The 15572-nt window shown below is 43.7% G+C and overlaps 1 protein-coding gene across 1 annotated transcript in view; it reads left to right on the top strand.

The window, feature by feature from the left end:
- LOC137542456 (serine/threonine-protein kinase 17A-like) overlaps positions 1-15572 on the top strand; it is an 80038-nt gene that overhangs the window by 42750 nt on the left and 21716 nt on the right. Inside the window, exon 2 of the mRNA XM_068264368.1 lies at positions 7626-7838. Coding sequence (XP_068120469.1) covers positions 7626-7838 — 213 coding nt within the window. The remainder of the gene's footprint in view (positions 1-7625; positions 7839-15572) is intronic.

The raw sequence follows: 15572 nt of genomic DNA, 5'->3' as shown, positions 1-15572 counted from the left end.
ATTGTTACGTCACTCTACGTCACTGTTGGACTGGTTTACTTTCAAATAAGGGGTGTCTCTAATTTTTTGGCCACTCAGTGTACAGCTCAAGCACATTACATGAAAACCAATAAGATCCCTTTTCTTACTTTGTAGCCCGCACTGACCCGAGAGCTAGAGGGTGTGGCTAACATTCCTACTTTATTTAAAGTGGACCTGAACTCAGAACTCCTCTCTGCTCTAAAAGATACACAACAGCATAATAACATTTAAACAAAAAACATTTTTTTGTTACAGCTGATACAAATCCTAAAATAAATCTGCACAGTTTCTACTTCATGATTCATGGAAGCAGACATATTGTTTACAGCCTGTGCTTTCAAATGGGCTTATCTGCTTATCTGCCATAGGCAGTCATGTGACACAGGGGAGGGATCAAATTACAACTAGTGAATGAGAGGGAATTACACAGGCTAAACTCTTTAAATACAGGGTGCATGAAAACCCAAATTTCCTATCTCAAAAAATTAGCATATTTCATCCGACCAATAAAAGAAAAGTGTTTTTAAAACAAAAAAAGTCAACCTTCAAATAATTATGTTCAGTTATGCACTCAATACTTGGTTGGGAATCCTTTTGCATAAATGACCGCTTCAATGCGGCGTGACATGGAGGCAATCAGCCTGTGGCACTGCTCAGGTGTTATGAAGGCCCAGGATGCTTCAATAGCGGCCTTAAACTCATCCAGAGTGCTGGGTCTTGCGTCTCTCAACTTTCTCTTCACAATATCCCACAGATTCTCTATGGGGTTCAGGTCAGGAGAGTTGGCAGGCCAATTGAGCACAGTAATACCATGGTCAGTAAACCATTTACCAGTGGTTTTGGCACTGTGAGCAGGTGCCACGTCGTGCTGAAAAATGAAATCTTCATCTCCATAAAGCTTTTCAGCAGATGGAAGCATGAAGTGCTCCAAAATCTCCTGATAGCTAGCTGCATTGACCCTGCCCTTGATAAAACACAGTGGACCAACACCAGCAGCTGACATGGCACCCCAGACCATCACTGACTGTGGGTACTTGACACTGGACATCAGGCATTTTGGCATTTCCCTCTCCCCAGTCTTCCTCCAGACTCTGGCACCTTGATTTCCAAATGACATGTAAAAGTTGCCTTCATCCGAATAAAGTACTTTGGACCACTGAGCAACAGTCCAGTGCTGCTTCTCTGTAGCCCAGGTCAGGCGCTTCTGCCGCTGTTTCTGGTACAAAAGTGGGTCCATGCTTCCATCTGCTGAAAAGCTTTATGGAGATGATTTCATTTTTCAGCATGACCTGGCACCTGCTCACAGTGCCAAAACCACTGGTAAATGGTTTACTGACCATGGTATTACTGTGCTCAATTGGCCTGCCAACTCTCCTGACCTGAACCCCATAGAGAATCTGTGGGATATTGTGAAGAGAAAGTTGAGAGACGCAAGACCCAACACTCTGGATGAGCTTAAGGCCGCTATCGAGGCATCCTGGGCCTCCATAACACCTGAGCAGTGCCACAGGCTGATTGCCTCCATGCCACGCCGCATTGAAGCAGTCGTTTCTGCAAAAGGTTTCCCGACCAAGTACTGAGTGCATAACTGAACATAATTATTTGAAGGTTAACTTTTTGTGTTTTAAAGAGACTCCGTAACAAAAATTGCATCCTGTTTTTAATCATCCTACATGTTCCAAAAGCTATTCTAATGTGTTCTGGCTAACTGCAGCACTTTCTACTATGACAGTCTCTGTAATAAATCAATGTATCTTTCCCCTGTCAGACTTGTCGGCCTGTGTCTGGAAGGCTGCCAAGTTCTTCAGTGTTGTGGTTCTGCTATGAACTCACCCTTCCTGGCCCCTCTATGCATACTGCCTGTGTGTTATTTAGATAAGAGAGAAGCTGCTCTAATCAGCTGGATAAATCATCCTCTGAGCTGGCTGGGCTTTCACATACTGAGGAATTACTAACAAGGGCAAAGCTGTTTGCAGGAAGAAAAGAGCAGCCTGAAACTTCAGTGCATGGGGGAAAGAAACACACAAATGATCTCTTGAGATTCAAAAGGAATGCTGTATACAGCCTGCTTATGTATGGATGTATTTTCTATGTGTAGAAATACTGTACATCAACCTACTTCCTGTTTTGGTGGCCATTTTGTTTGTTTACAAACAAACTTTTTAAAACTGTTTTTAACCACTTTTAATGCGGCGAGGAGCGGCGAAATTGTGACAGAGGGTAATAGGAGATATCCCCTAACGCACTGGTATGTTTACTTTTGAGCGATTTTAACAATACAGATTCTCTTTAAAAACACTTTTCTTTTATTGGTCGGATGAAATATGCTAATTTTTTTAGATAGGAAATTTGGGTTTTCATGAGCTGTATGCCAAAATCATCAATATTAAAACAATAAAAGGCTTGAACTACTTCAGTTGTGTGTATTTGAATATAAAATATATGAAAGTCTAATGTTTATCAGCACATTACAGAAAATAATGAACTTTATCACAATATGCTAATTTTTTTAGAAGATCCTGTATATCTGGCATGATAGAAATGTGCAAAGTAAAAGGGTTGATGAAAATCGTTTCCATATGTGTCTCTGCCTGCTAGAATTTAACTGTAAGCTATGGCAGGGCTTGTCCATATGCCTTCTGCCCTTGGGGTAGGATTATGCGGATCTGGATATAAAGGCACAAGTGTTCCCCGGATGAGCTAGTTTCCCCTCCGCACTACCTGAGACTATTTCTTAATGGAGCTGGCTGTGCACAGCAATCCCTCTGGCTCCAGCTAAGAGATAAAGGTCTGCTGCCGAGTCTGGCCTGACTTGCCGTCTCAAGGTTATCTGTAAGCACTGCACCTGATCTGCAGCCAATACCCAGGTAACCCAGATAATCACTTTGAAGTGCAGGATTACAGGTAGAACTCTGTGCCAGGTAAAAGCAGCCCTGTCCAATCTAATCCAACATCATCTTTATCCAATCATTGCAATGCCTGAAAATAAATTCCCATATCTTTTGTGTGCAGCTGATGTAATCTATTTCTAGCATTATTTAAAGTGAAACATTTACAAAAACATAAAAAGAAGATAAACTCTATAGTATTTTAAAAGGAGTTCCCACCCCACCTTCTCTAACAAAACCTCTAAAGGTCCGTACACACGCCGGACTGGAGGCAACGACGGGTCCGTCGTCACCTCCCGCTGGGTGGGCGTTCCAGCGACAGTCCGGCGTGTGTACAGTCTGTCTGCAGACTGATACGGCTGTTTCTGAGCGATCCGCCAGGCGTTTGTTATGTCTGAGGGGAAGTGCAGAAGCAAAAAAGGACAACCCAGCATGCCCTGCAACTTCCTTTGTGTATGGCAGATGTACCACAGAAATTGGGGAATGTTGTTTGATGGATAAGAAAATTTGAGGATTTTTGAACTTTTGGATTGCCTGGTTTGCATCCTTATTACTTGTTTACCAGATACAGATTTGATTTTATGCCCGACAGCTGCACTTTAAATGGCTTTCTAAGAAAACAGCAGTAGAGTATTGTACCGTGTTAGCCATCAGCAAAAGCAAGATGTTTTAAATCAGCATGATACCATTTATTGGCTAACTTAGAGATAAATAAAAAAAAGAAAAAAAAAAGGAAGATCAATGAAAGTAAAATATTGACTGGAGTTTAGATTTTCTGTATATTAAATATTTTAGACTCACAAATGTTGGCAGACATGGGTTTTGCTTCCTGGCCTATGACAAGTATAGGTTCAGGGGTCCCAGATGTAGGGCCCTAAGCTGTGGGTCTGGGTTGGGATGTGGACATATGCGGCAACTTTGGTCCATACTCCATGCACAAGACAGTAAAAAGGCTGTTATGTTGATATTTAAAGAGACTCTGTAACAATTTTTTCAGCCTTAGTTCTTCTATCCTATGAGTTCCTATGCCTGTTCTAATGTGCTGGGGCTTACTGCAGCTCTTCCTAATTACACTGTCTCTGTAATAAATCAATGTATCTTTCCTCTGTCCTGTTTGTCGGGCTAAGGCTTTGATTGTGTGGAATGTGCAGGGCTGCTTGTGATTGGTAGAAGCGATACACACCCTCTGCAGGCCCCCTGCATACTCACACACTATGCTTAGCTGAGCCTATTAGAAGCTGGTTAGTTTGTTTGTAAACACTGCCTAAAACTGTTAATTACAAGCCAGGATTGCAGCAGAGAGTGGCAGAAACAGCACAGAGGGGCACAGGAGAAAATAAGGAATAGAATGGTATGCTTTTTAGTGTAAGAATATTAGAGTACAGATTCTCTTTAAATGTCTTTGTATTTTATCATGCTGTGTATTGTGGGTCAGCTATTTATTTGCCTCTAAATGTTGTTTTTCCACGCAATTACTTGGAAAGGGCCATTGAGTCTCCAGAAGTGCTTGCATCCTCTTGTGTGACTTTTCCCTTCCTGGAGCTGAAACTATGCAAGCCAAACCGAGCCAGTTGCTATGGATGCTGATTGTTGATAGCCACTTGTTATATGGTAACACTTTATACAGGCTCCAGAGATCTGTTAATATAGCCTTGAGCTAGAAATACTGTCCTAGTCCTGTGTAAAAACTCAGCAACAGAGCTTTATCCATCTATAAACTTGATTAGCTGAGGATTAGTAATTCTCATCCAAGGAGAAAAGAAAAACAAGACATACTTACCTGGGGCTTCCTCCAGCCCCTGGCAGCCTATCCGTCCGTCACCACAGCTCCGGTGTCCCAGGGTCCCCTCCTTGCCAGGTCGGCATCTTCTACGCAAGCATGCAGCTGTGGCAGGGAGAGATCTACATAGATGCAGTATTTCTGCGCCTGCGCAGAACACTCCAGGCCAAGTGAGCAGACCGTGTGTGGCATGCTTGCGCAGGTGCAGAAGATGCCGATCCCGGGACACCGGAGCTGCGGTGAGGGACAGATAGGCTGCCAGGGTCTGGAGGAAGCCCCAGGTAAGTAGATCTTGTTTTTTTTTCTCCTCTGACCTGTCCTTCAAAGTAGACCTGAACTCTTGCACTGTCCAGAAGGAAAACATAGATAAATGCACCCTGTATGTATTTAGAGAGTTTAGCCTGTCTAATCCCCTCTCATCTGTGACTAATCACCACCGTAATTTGATCTCTCAGCTATATCAGCTCAGGAATCTCCTCTGCCTTGGCAGAGCAGCTAATTTGCAAACACCAGATGTTAAAAATGTCTGCTTCCATGAAAGCAGGAAGATGATGCACTGCCGATTTATTGCAGGATTTGTTTCAGTTGTAACAAATGTTTTTCTTTAAAGGTTATTATGTTATTGCTTATCTTTTAAGCCCAATCTACACGATACGATTCTTTGTGCAATTAGATTACGATTCTATTTACGATCCGATTAAATCCGACATGTCCGATCGGGATTCAATTCAATTCCATTTGCCATTGCAAAACAATGGCAAATCGAATCTAATCAAATCCCGATCGGACATGTCGGATTTAATCAGATCGTAAATAGAATCGTAATCGAATCGTATCGTGTAGATTGGGCTATAGAGCAGAGAGGAAATTCTTAGTTCAGATCCGCTTTAAAGGGCAGCAGCTCCATTTGTTTTTAATGGCTCTCAGCCTCTGATTAGGTTGTTTCAGTTGTGTTTAATGTACTTTGTACACAATTGAGTTAATAGTGTTTATTTAATGTTGTGTTACTGGCAAATGTTGCATTTAGTGTCTAGCAGCAAATGCAGAAGTAGAGAAATAAAGGGAGGCATGAAAAGCTGTGTTTACAGTTGTGTGTGGCTTGCGTAGGATGTTACGCTCCACTGAAGACTTCACTTCCTCTCTGATTATAGCTATTTAATGGCTTCCTTTCTGTCATGAGGAATCTTTATATCCTGAAGTAGCATGGTTAAGGCAGAACCCCGAACTCTCGTTTACAAAGTCCTGCTTTTCCTTACATTGTAACTACACTTATCTGCAGACACCACCCTATACACAAACTCTGCTCTGTTAATATTCTTCTGTCTTCCTCTCTAGTCTATCCACCTCTGGAACTCCCTTCCACACCCTCTTTGGTATTTACCACATTTTCCATCTTTAGGAGCAATCTGGTAACTCTGGTATTTACCACATTTTCCATCTTTAGGAGCAATCTGGTAACTCGGATTCCCTTTAAAGGACTACTGAAGCGAAAGGGATATGGAGGCTGCCATATTTATTTCCTTTTAAGCAATACCAGTTACCTGGCTATCCTGCTGATCCTTTGCCTTTAATAGTTTTAGCCATATACCCTGAACAAGCATGCAGCAGATCAGGTGTTTCTGACTTTATTGTCGGATCTGATAAGATTTATCTACATGCTTGTTTCAGGTGTGAGGCAGAAACTACTGCAGCCAAATAGACTAGCAAGACTGCCAGGAAACTGATATTGTCTAAATAGGAAATAAATATGACAGCCTCCATATCCCTCTCATACCTGGGATAATAAAAGCGTAGTATGGATGCAGAGGCGCCAAAAGGATAATAGTATCTAAAAAGTTTAAAACATGAGGCGGCAGTGGTGGACTTACCTCCTCCAAGTAGATACAAAAATTGCCAATGTTTTTGTCAAATACGACAACTTTATTTACATACTTCGGGGGACAGTGCAACGCGTTTCGCAGATTTGATCCTGCTTCATCAGGCAATAAATACAACGTAATAGCGTATGTGGTTAGTAGAAGAGCCAGACACCTCCGTGTGCCCCAAATGGGTACTTACCTTGAGAGAAGGAAGCCTCCGCTGGGCAGTTCCAGGGCTGTCTCCGACGTAAAACAGTCAAGAAGGGCTTGTCGCCGGCTTGGGCATGTGCAGTAGCACAGACCCACTCGAACTTTGGTGTAAAACGTACAGCCCGATTGGGTTAGTGATACTGCGCATGTGCAAGCCGCCTGCAAAGTAGCACTGACCCATTCGGGCTCAGCTATTTCCGCTGAAGTGGGTCTCTTTGTTACTGTGCAGGCGCATTGTGACCTCACTTTTGGGGTCCCTGCTCTCAAATGGCTTAGTGTAGGAATACGGGAGAAGCCTCTAAAGGATCTACAGGCTTTCCCCTCACGACTTAAGTATCTAATTTTTCTCTCTCACTTAAAGCGGATCCGAGATTAAAAACTAACTATAACAAGTAACTTGTCACATATCTAACTGCATACAGCTTCAAAAGTTTATGATTATTTTTTCCTGTGATACAATGAGGGAAGCCATCTTCTGTTTGTCACATTGTCACAGGCTGAGGGCTGGAGATGCTATCAGCTTGCCTGTGTGTAAATTCAGTCCCCTCTGCCTCCTCCCTCCTCCCCTCTGCCTCTGAAATCTCTGGCTAGTAACCTCCTCCTCCTCCTGCTCAGACTGAGCTCCCATAAGCCTTGCTACAGTGCCAAGGCACAAAAGGAGCTGTGGGCGAGGCTTGTTTAGTTTATAGGGAATTAGAGCATTAAAACAAAACTAAAAAAGTATTTGGCTTGAGGAATGCCCTATAAACTGTATGAAAGGAACACAAATATACAATGCGTAAAATTTTATCTCGGATCCACTTAAACCTCACAGGTTTACTTTGAAAGACTCATTGAAATGTTATTCTTTTTCTCATGTTCTCCTAGGGGAAAATTTGCAGTGGTGAAGAAATGCGTGGAATTGTTGACCGGCAAAGAATATGCAGCAAAGTTCCTGAGGAAGCGGAGGAAGGGGGAAGACTGCCGCATTGACATCATCAACGAGATTGCCATCCTAGAAATGGCCCGCTTCTCACCATATGTGGTGGACCTACATGAGGTCTATGAGACCAACGGTGAAATCATTCTTGTTATGGAATAGTAAGTGTTACAGAAACCAGGCCTGCTGCTGTATGAGGCTGTATATAAGTATTATTGGAGTGCATGTAGGGATTAGAAGTAACCCATTTCAGCCAATCTCACTTTACTTTTTGTTAGTTTAGAACACAGAGCAGTTAAAGGACAACCGAGGTGACATGTGACATGATGAGATAGACATGTGTATGTACAGTGCCAAGCATTTTCTTTTTTCTATGCCTGAAAAAGTTAAAAATCAGGAATAGAAGTGAGTTTCTGTCCAGGTCAAGACTGGGTCGGACTATAGCATAACTCTCAATGATAAGTAGTTACAGCCATAAAACACTTTCCTGTCAGTAAATGGCTTTTGTGAGCAGGAAAAAGATATAAAAGAGTCTATAGTTCATAGATTTGAGCTCTGGCATACTTAAATGAAGGTGTCATTGAGCAGAGACAATGAAACAGTAAACACGTAATAACTAGATTAAATATAAAATAAAACTGGGCATGGCTAGGCTGTCACCGTCCTCTCCATTGTGATCTGCAGAGGAGGGGTCATGGATGGCCACTCTCCCTCTCTCTCACATGTAGCTGAGCTCCCACTCACTTATTCTCCCACTGAATTCTATAGGGGGGTGTAGTAATCAGAGGTGGCTGTGTGAATGACCAGCAGGCACCGATAGAGCGAGTGAGAGAATGTGCCTGTCAGTGATAATAGGGACGATGGGAAGGTTGTAGGGAAATGAAGATCTGTATAAACTTACCTAGCACCTGTAAACCTGGCTAAACACCCATCAATTATTTTACTCCAAGGAAATCCCATTAAAAAAATGACAACAGACCACCTACACTGGGCTGGGGCAATAGCATCATGCACAACAGCATCATGCAGTTGGCTCCGCCCACATAATGGCTTAGTCACACCCATTTTTGCTGCTGTATGCTTAGTGCGCAGCTCTATTTGGAAGGGGGGACACAAGTTATGTGCAGCTTGTGGGCCACAAAAACCTTAGCAGCACCCTTGAACCTAGTATGTTCTCTCTACAAGTAATAACTGAACCTATTACATTAGCACACATACCAGTGGCGTAGCTACAGATCTGCAGGCCCCAGTGCAGAGTTTACTCCCCTCCCCAGCACTATACATATAATCAGGGGTAGGGAACCTTGGCGCTCCAGCTTTTAAGGAGCTACAAGTCCCACAATGCATTGCAGGAGTCTGACAGCCACAGTCATGATTAAAGCTGATCCGAGATGAAAAGCTATAACAAGTAACTTGTCTATATATCTTCTCTAAAGTTTAGATAGTTTGCACAGCAAATCTAGCTGCAAACAGCTTAAACAGTATATGAATATGTATTCCTGTGATACAATGAGAGCGGCCATGTTCTGTTTGTCACATTACTCACAGGCAAGCTGCTCTGCATCCCCAGCCCTCAGCCTGTGAAAACTTCACTCCCCTCTCCCCCTCTCTCCTCCCATCTGCCTCTGAAATCTCTGGCTAGTAACCTCCTACTTCCCAGACTGAGCTCCCATAAGCCCTTGCTACTAAGGCTCAGAGTGCCAAGGCACTCTGGAGAAGCTGTGGATGAGGCTTGTTTAGTTTATAGGGAATTAGAATATTAAAACAAAATTTAAAAAAAGTATTTGGCTTGGGGAATGCCCTATAAACTATATGAAAGGAACACAAGTATGCAATGAGTAAAAGTTTATCTCGGATCCACTTTAATAAAGGCAAATGCATGCTGGGATTTGTACTTTTATCAGAGCTGGAGAGCCAAGGTTCTCTACCCCTGCATATAATCATCAGATGACATGAAGCACCCAAACCTGCAAGTAAACCTGCTTTCCAAGGACAGTCACAGTGTGAGAGAGGTAATGATTAACACTGTTCACAGCAAAATAGAGGCGATTGTTACCACAATAGCAGGAGCGAAGAGCCCTATTGCTATACCACTGTCACATACACATATAAGTAGCTGCCTTTAGTTGTCCTCATGTCTAGGTAACCTGAGCTCAAGCAAGCTATGTTGCAATTTGCAAACAAGGCAAACCATAGACATTTCCTACCACAGCACCTTAGACAACCTGCCGCATCTTTCTGAGAAGCTCTCCTGAGTGAACAGCACACAGGTGACCACATCCTCCAACACAGATCAAACATCAGCAGCAATAAAACCAGCTTTACTTCTCAGTTCCTCACCTTATAAGGAGATTGTGAAACTATTTCAGGAAAGTGCGCATCAGATCTTTAAATCTGTGGTTTGTCGTTACAGCAAATGTTACCACTGCTGACACCATTTATTTCTCACATTGTCTGTATTTGTCTGTATTCTACCAACATGCCTGGCACGCACATCCAAGTATACATTCTTCTTTCACAGTGGGGGTTACCATAAATACATGAACAGTTCACTGGTGAAAAATGTTGTACTGGTATTCCCCCCCCCCCTCCTCTCCGCCAAGTTTTCTCAATGCCAAAAAAAAATCCCCCACCCCAACCATCCTTCTCTGTGCTCTCTGTCTTCACATTTGGTGTGAAATTGACCTCATTGCGATGGGCATGCCATTCTTATCAGCGGGTCGTATGAATCTCTGGACATATGTTACTCAGAGACTACTTGTATATTTTTTTATTAGGGATATATGAAATATTTAAGGACACCCGAGGGGAAAATAAACTAATGAAATAAACAATTTTATCTATCCTCCTCCTCCTAAAAATTACTTTTTAAGATGGTCCACAGTTTTCTTTTATATTTAAATCTACTTTTTAAGTTTTTTCTGTTTTATTGTTTTTGCTCAGTGACACATTCATTGAAGTATGCCAGAGCTTAAATCTATGAACTGTTGACCTTTTTTATCTCTTTCCTGCTCTCAGAAGCCATTTTCTGCTAGGAAAGGGTTTTATAGTTGGAATTTCTTATCAGTGAGGGTCACACTGTAGTCTGACCCAGTCCTGACTCAGACAGGACAGGCAAAATGCTAGCTGAAACGCTACAGAAAAAGAAGAAAAAGCGTTTCAAAATCTGCTAGCATTTTGCGGATCTGCTAGCGGTTTTTGGTGTGCACTAGGCCTTAGTGAATGGCAGTTGCTCTGTCCCACTGCCAAAAAACTGTAGCGAGCAGGGAAGCTGGCCAGCATCATTGTTTAAATCCATTATAGGGAATATGTTTATAAAGAATAAAAGCCTTCGCTGAGAATCCCCTATGAAGAGATGCTCATTTTACTCTGGAAAAAACGTACTTCTTATTTGTCTGTTTGCACATATTTTAAATGTTAAAATTTTTCGCCATAATGCCCCTTTAAATACGACATTATGATGTTGAACTGTACTTTAAGTGTAAAGGTGGCCACACTAGTCGATTTGTCATCAGATCGACCAATAGATAGATCCCTCTCTGATCGAATCTGATCAGAGAGTGATCGTATGGCTGCCTTTACTGCAAACAGATTGTGAAATGATTTCAGCATGAAATCGATTCACCATCTGTGAAGCTGCCGCTGCTGCCACCCCTCCCCCCGCATACATTACCTGCTCCGGCCGGCGCAACTCCCCTGGTCTCTGCTGTCTTCTCCGCTCTGGGCTCCAGGGCTGCAGCTTCACTGTACTTCCTGTCCGGGGAAGTTTAAACAGTAGAGGGTGCTCTACTGTTTAACTACTTTGGCCTCCTGGACGTACTGGCTACGCCCAGAAGGCCATGTGCGCGTCCGCGCGTGCACGCGCACTCCCGGCCGCGGATCGTTAGCCCACGAATCAGTGAATCGGGCTATGGTGCCCGATCACTGATTCCTCTCCCCCGCAGAAAAAGCGACAGCTTCTCTCAGAAGCTCCGCTTTTTCTGGCTGTTGCGTCCCCCATACGTCCCTCCTAGTGTATGTTACGCTTAGAGTGACGTCATGTAAAACTCATGGCTGCCATCTTGTGGCCAAAAGTAAAACTACAACTAAAAGGAAAAAAAAAAAACCTTAAAGAGAACCCGAGGTGGGTTTGAAGAATTTTATCTGCATACAGAGGCTGGATCTGCCTACACAGCCCAGCCTCTGTTGCTATCCCAAACCCCCCTAAGGTCCCCCTGCACTCTGCAATCCCTCATAAATCACAGCCACGCTGCTGACAAACAGCTTGTCAGAGCTGGCTGTGTTTATCTCTATAGTGTCAGTCTGCTGCTCTCCCCGCCTCCTGCAGAACTCCAGTCCCCGCCTGCATCCCTTCCCTACCTGCTGATTGGAGGGAAGGGACGGGGGCAGGGACCGGAGCTATGCAGGAGGCGGGGGAGCAGCTGAGACTGACACTACAGATGTAAACACAGCCTCACAGCATGGCTGTGATTTATGAGGGATTGCAGTGTGCAGGGGGACCTTAGTGGGGTTTGGGATAGCAACAGAGGCTGGGCTGTATAGGCAGATCCAGCCTCTGTATGCAGATAACATTCTTTAAACACACCTCGGGTTCTCTTTAACACACATTTACATTATAAAAGTTCTGTTTACATCCCACCCTCCCAAAAAATACCCAAATAAAATGTTTAATATAAAAAAAAAAAAAACATTACAATAATAAAAAAAAAAAACATGTAAATAAGGGTCTAAACTTTTTAAATATCAATGTAAAGATGAAATATTTCTATACTTTTTTATTTTAAACTTGTAAATAGTGATCGATGCAAAACAGAAAAAAATGCACCTTTATTTCCAAATAAAATATTGTCGCCATACATTGTTATAGGGACATAATTTTAACGGTGTAATAACCAGGACATATGGGCAAATACAATATGTGAGTTTTAATTATGGAGGCATGTATTATTTTAAAACTATAATGGCTGAAAACTGAGAAATAATGATTTTCAGTGTTTCTTTTATTCTTCCTGTTAAAATGCATTTACAGTAAAGTGGCTCTTAGCAAAATGTACCACCTAAAGAAAGCCTAATTGGTGGCGGAAAAAACAAGATATAGATCAGTTCATTCTGTTAAGTAGTGATAAAGTTATAGGCTAATGAATGGGAGGTGAACATTGCTCGGATGCATAAAGTGAAAACGACTGAAGGCTGAAGTGGTTGAACTTCCTGTCGGGACAGGAAGAAGTGAAGCCTGCCCGATCCCAGAGAGAGAAGAAGCAGCAGGGATACGCGCCGGCCGGATCAGTTAATGTATTGCTGCTGTCGTCGGACATTCGAACGCCGCTATCGACGCACTCCCGACCCGCTGGCGATCGAGCGAAATCTTCCGCACGGACGGATCGACGGGAACGATCGATTTCGGACGGAAATCGATCGTTCAGTCAGTGTTTGCGCAACGATTTCACAGCAGATTCGATCACAGTGATCGAATCTGCTGTATATCGGCGTGAAAATCGTTAGGTGTATGGACCCCTTAACCCTCCTGGCGGTAACCCCGTGGTTTCGGGGTAAGCCGCGCAGGAGGATTTCTCAGGCCCTGCTGGTCCGATTTGCATAATTTTTCTTTTGCTACACGCAGCTAGCACTTTGCTAGCTGCGTGTGCACTCCGATCGCTGCCGCTACCCCCCACACCCCCCCCACTGACCCCATGCGCTGCCTGGCCAATCGGTGCCAGGCAGCCCTGAGGGGTGGATCGGGACTCCCTTTGACGTCACAACATCGATGCCGTTGGTGACGTCATCCTGCCCGTCGCCATGGCGACGGGGGAAGCCCTAATGGAAATCCCGGGATTGTCGGACGGGCTTGATCGCCGGAGGCGATCGAAGAGGGTGGGGGGGATGCCGCTGCACAGCGGCTGTCATGTAGCGAGCCCTAGGCTTGCTACATGATTTAAAAAAAACACAAAATAAAAAAACTGCTGCTCTGGCCCCTGGCGGTTTTTTATAGACCGCCAGAAGGGTTAATTAAGTAATAGGATTTCAATAATATGGATGTGAAAGTTCTGTGCAAACTGACAGGAAACAGGAAAGCTAGACATACTATCTAAGAGATAAATAGGATTAAAACATTCCTAAACCTGACCACAGAATTGATTTTAGTGTAGCATATGCACAGCTGACTTCATCTCATAAATGCAGAGCCAGGTGCTGTGTAAATTCTATGGCTGATTAGCTACAAAGACTAATTCTGGCTTATTATTTGATTATATTTTTCCATGACGTGTACAGAGCAGCTGGAGTCGCAGGGCAGAGTGGCTGTGTGGAGATGCTGTTTTAGTCAGGGCTTTGTCAATGGGCTGTGCGCTTCAGTGCTCATTAGCCGCTCGCCTGCTCGTGTAGACAGTGCATGGATCTCTTCAGGCCCTGCATGTGGAATGCGCTGAGACAATACATTCTCATAAAGTCATCTTATCACAGCCAGGGAGGTGATTAACCTATTCAGCTCTTATTTGGTAACCTTTGCATGAATGACAGGAAAAGTGGGCTGCAATTTATATGTGAGCAATAGGAATGCCTCGAGTAGGGAAAATTTCTCCACAGTCATAATTTGTGAGGCAAACAACACATAGGTTGAAGAACAAACTCCCAAGGGCCCGTTGCCACTGTAATTAGGCGAAGCCGCATAGAAAAAAACGCTTGCGGATCTTTTATTTATTTTCTGCCCATCGTCATTCATCACTATTGACCCGCGCATGCAAAAACGTGTACCTGAACACACATTAACACATACACCGCATGGAAAATTGTTACAGAGAGGCAGCCGTTTTTTTTTGCCTGTGGGTGGAAGCAAATTTTGCCTGTATTGGAAACAGGCCCATTGAAATACATTGTGTATGCAAATATGCATGCAAATTCATCATAGTAGAAACGGGCACTAAGGCCTGGTTTATACTGCATGGATGATGAACTTATCCGTGGAAAAAAACTATCCTTTCTGTTAGCGTGTGGTCAGCGTGAAGCGTCCGTCGCTCCGCATTTAACGCAGCCTCCTCAAACTTGTGGTCCGTTCGATGGAACACACCGAATGTATCTCTCTAATGGAGCAATATGAACGTATCCTGTTGATTAACATAGAATCCATTCACCTCCGTTAGGTTCCGGTCTGTTTAGTTCCGTTAAATCAGACATGGCCCTTCAAGCCTTTTCTGGTGGCCCCAAAGCTCTCTACAGTAGTTAATTCCATGTGGCCCGCAGGTCAAGTCTGTGGTAGTGAATGCAGGGGCCACCTCGTGTTGCCGCTCTGCCTCTCCCTTTGCTTGCCTGTAGGTTATCAGCCACCACTGTAGCAGTAGCGGCCATGGTTTATCAGCTGCCACTGTACTAACTGCACACGGTATATGAGTTATTTCCCGTGGATTTTTTTTTTTCTACAAAATTTTACGGGCATACTGTACCTAACAATTGTGTTTAAAGGAAACCAGAGCTGAGATAATATAAAAGTTTTATACATGGCTGGGGCTTCCTCCATCCCCATCTGCCATCCTCTGTCTTCTCCAGCTCCGGTACCAGGTCCCGTAACTTCAGCCAGTCACGCCCAGTCTGTGCAAAAGAAGTGCACCCTCTATGCATCTCTCCAGAAGCCCCCAGAGAGATGCGTAGAGAGTGCACTTCTTTTGCGCAGACTGGCCGCAACTGGCTGAAGTTACGGTACCCGATACCAAAGAGAGAGAAGACTGAGGACGGTGGTGTGGGAATGATCCGTGCGGATGGGGCTAGAGGAAGCCCCAGGTATGTACAGTATAAAACTTTCATATTATCTCAGCTCTGGTTTCCTTTAACTTCACTAATTCGGCCCCCTAACACTCTCATGAACAGCAATATGGTCCTTGGCCTAAAAAATTTGGACACCCCTG

The sequence above is a fragment of the Hyperolius riggenbachi genome, chromosome 12, assembly GCF_040937935.1.
Source record: "Hyperolius riggenbachi isolate aHypRig1 chromosome 12, aHypRig1.pri, whole genome shotgun sequence".
Taxonomy (NCBI): domain Eukaryota; kingdom Metazoa; phylum Chordata; class Amphibia; order Anura; family Hyperoliidae; genus Hyperolius; species Hyperolius riggenbachi.
Note: the sequence above shows the minus strand (reverse complement) of the source record. Positions and strands in the feature narration are given on the sequence as shown.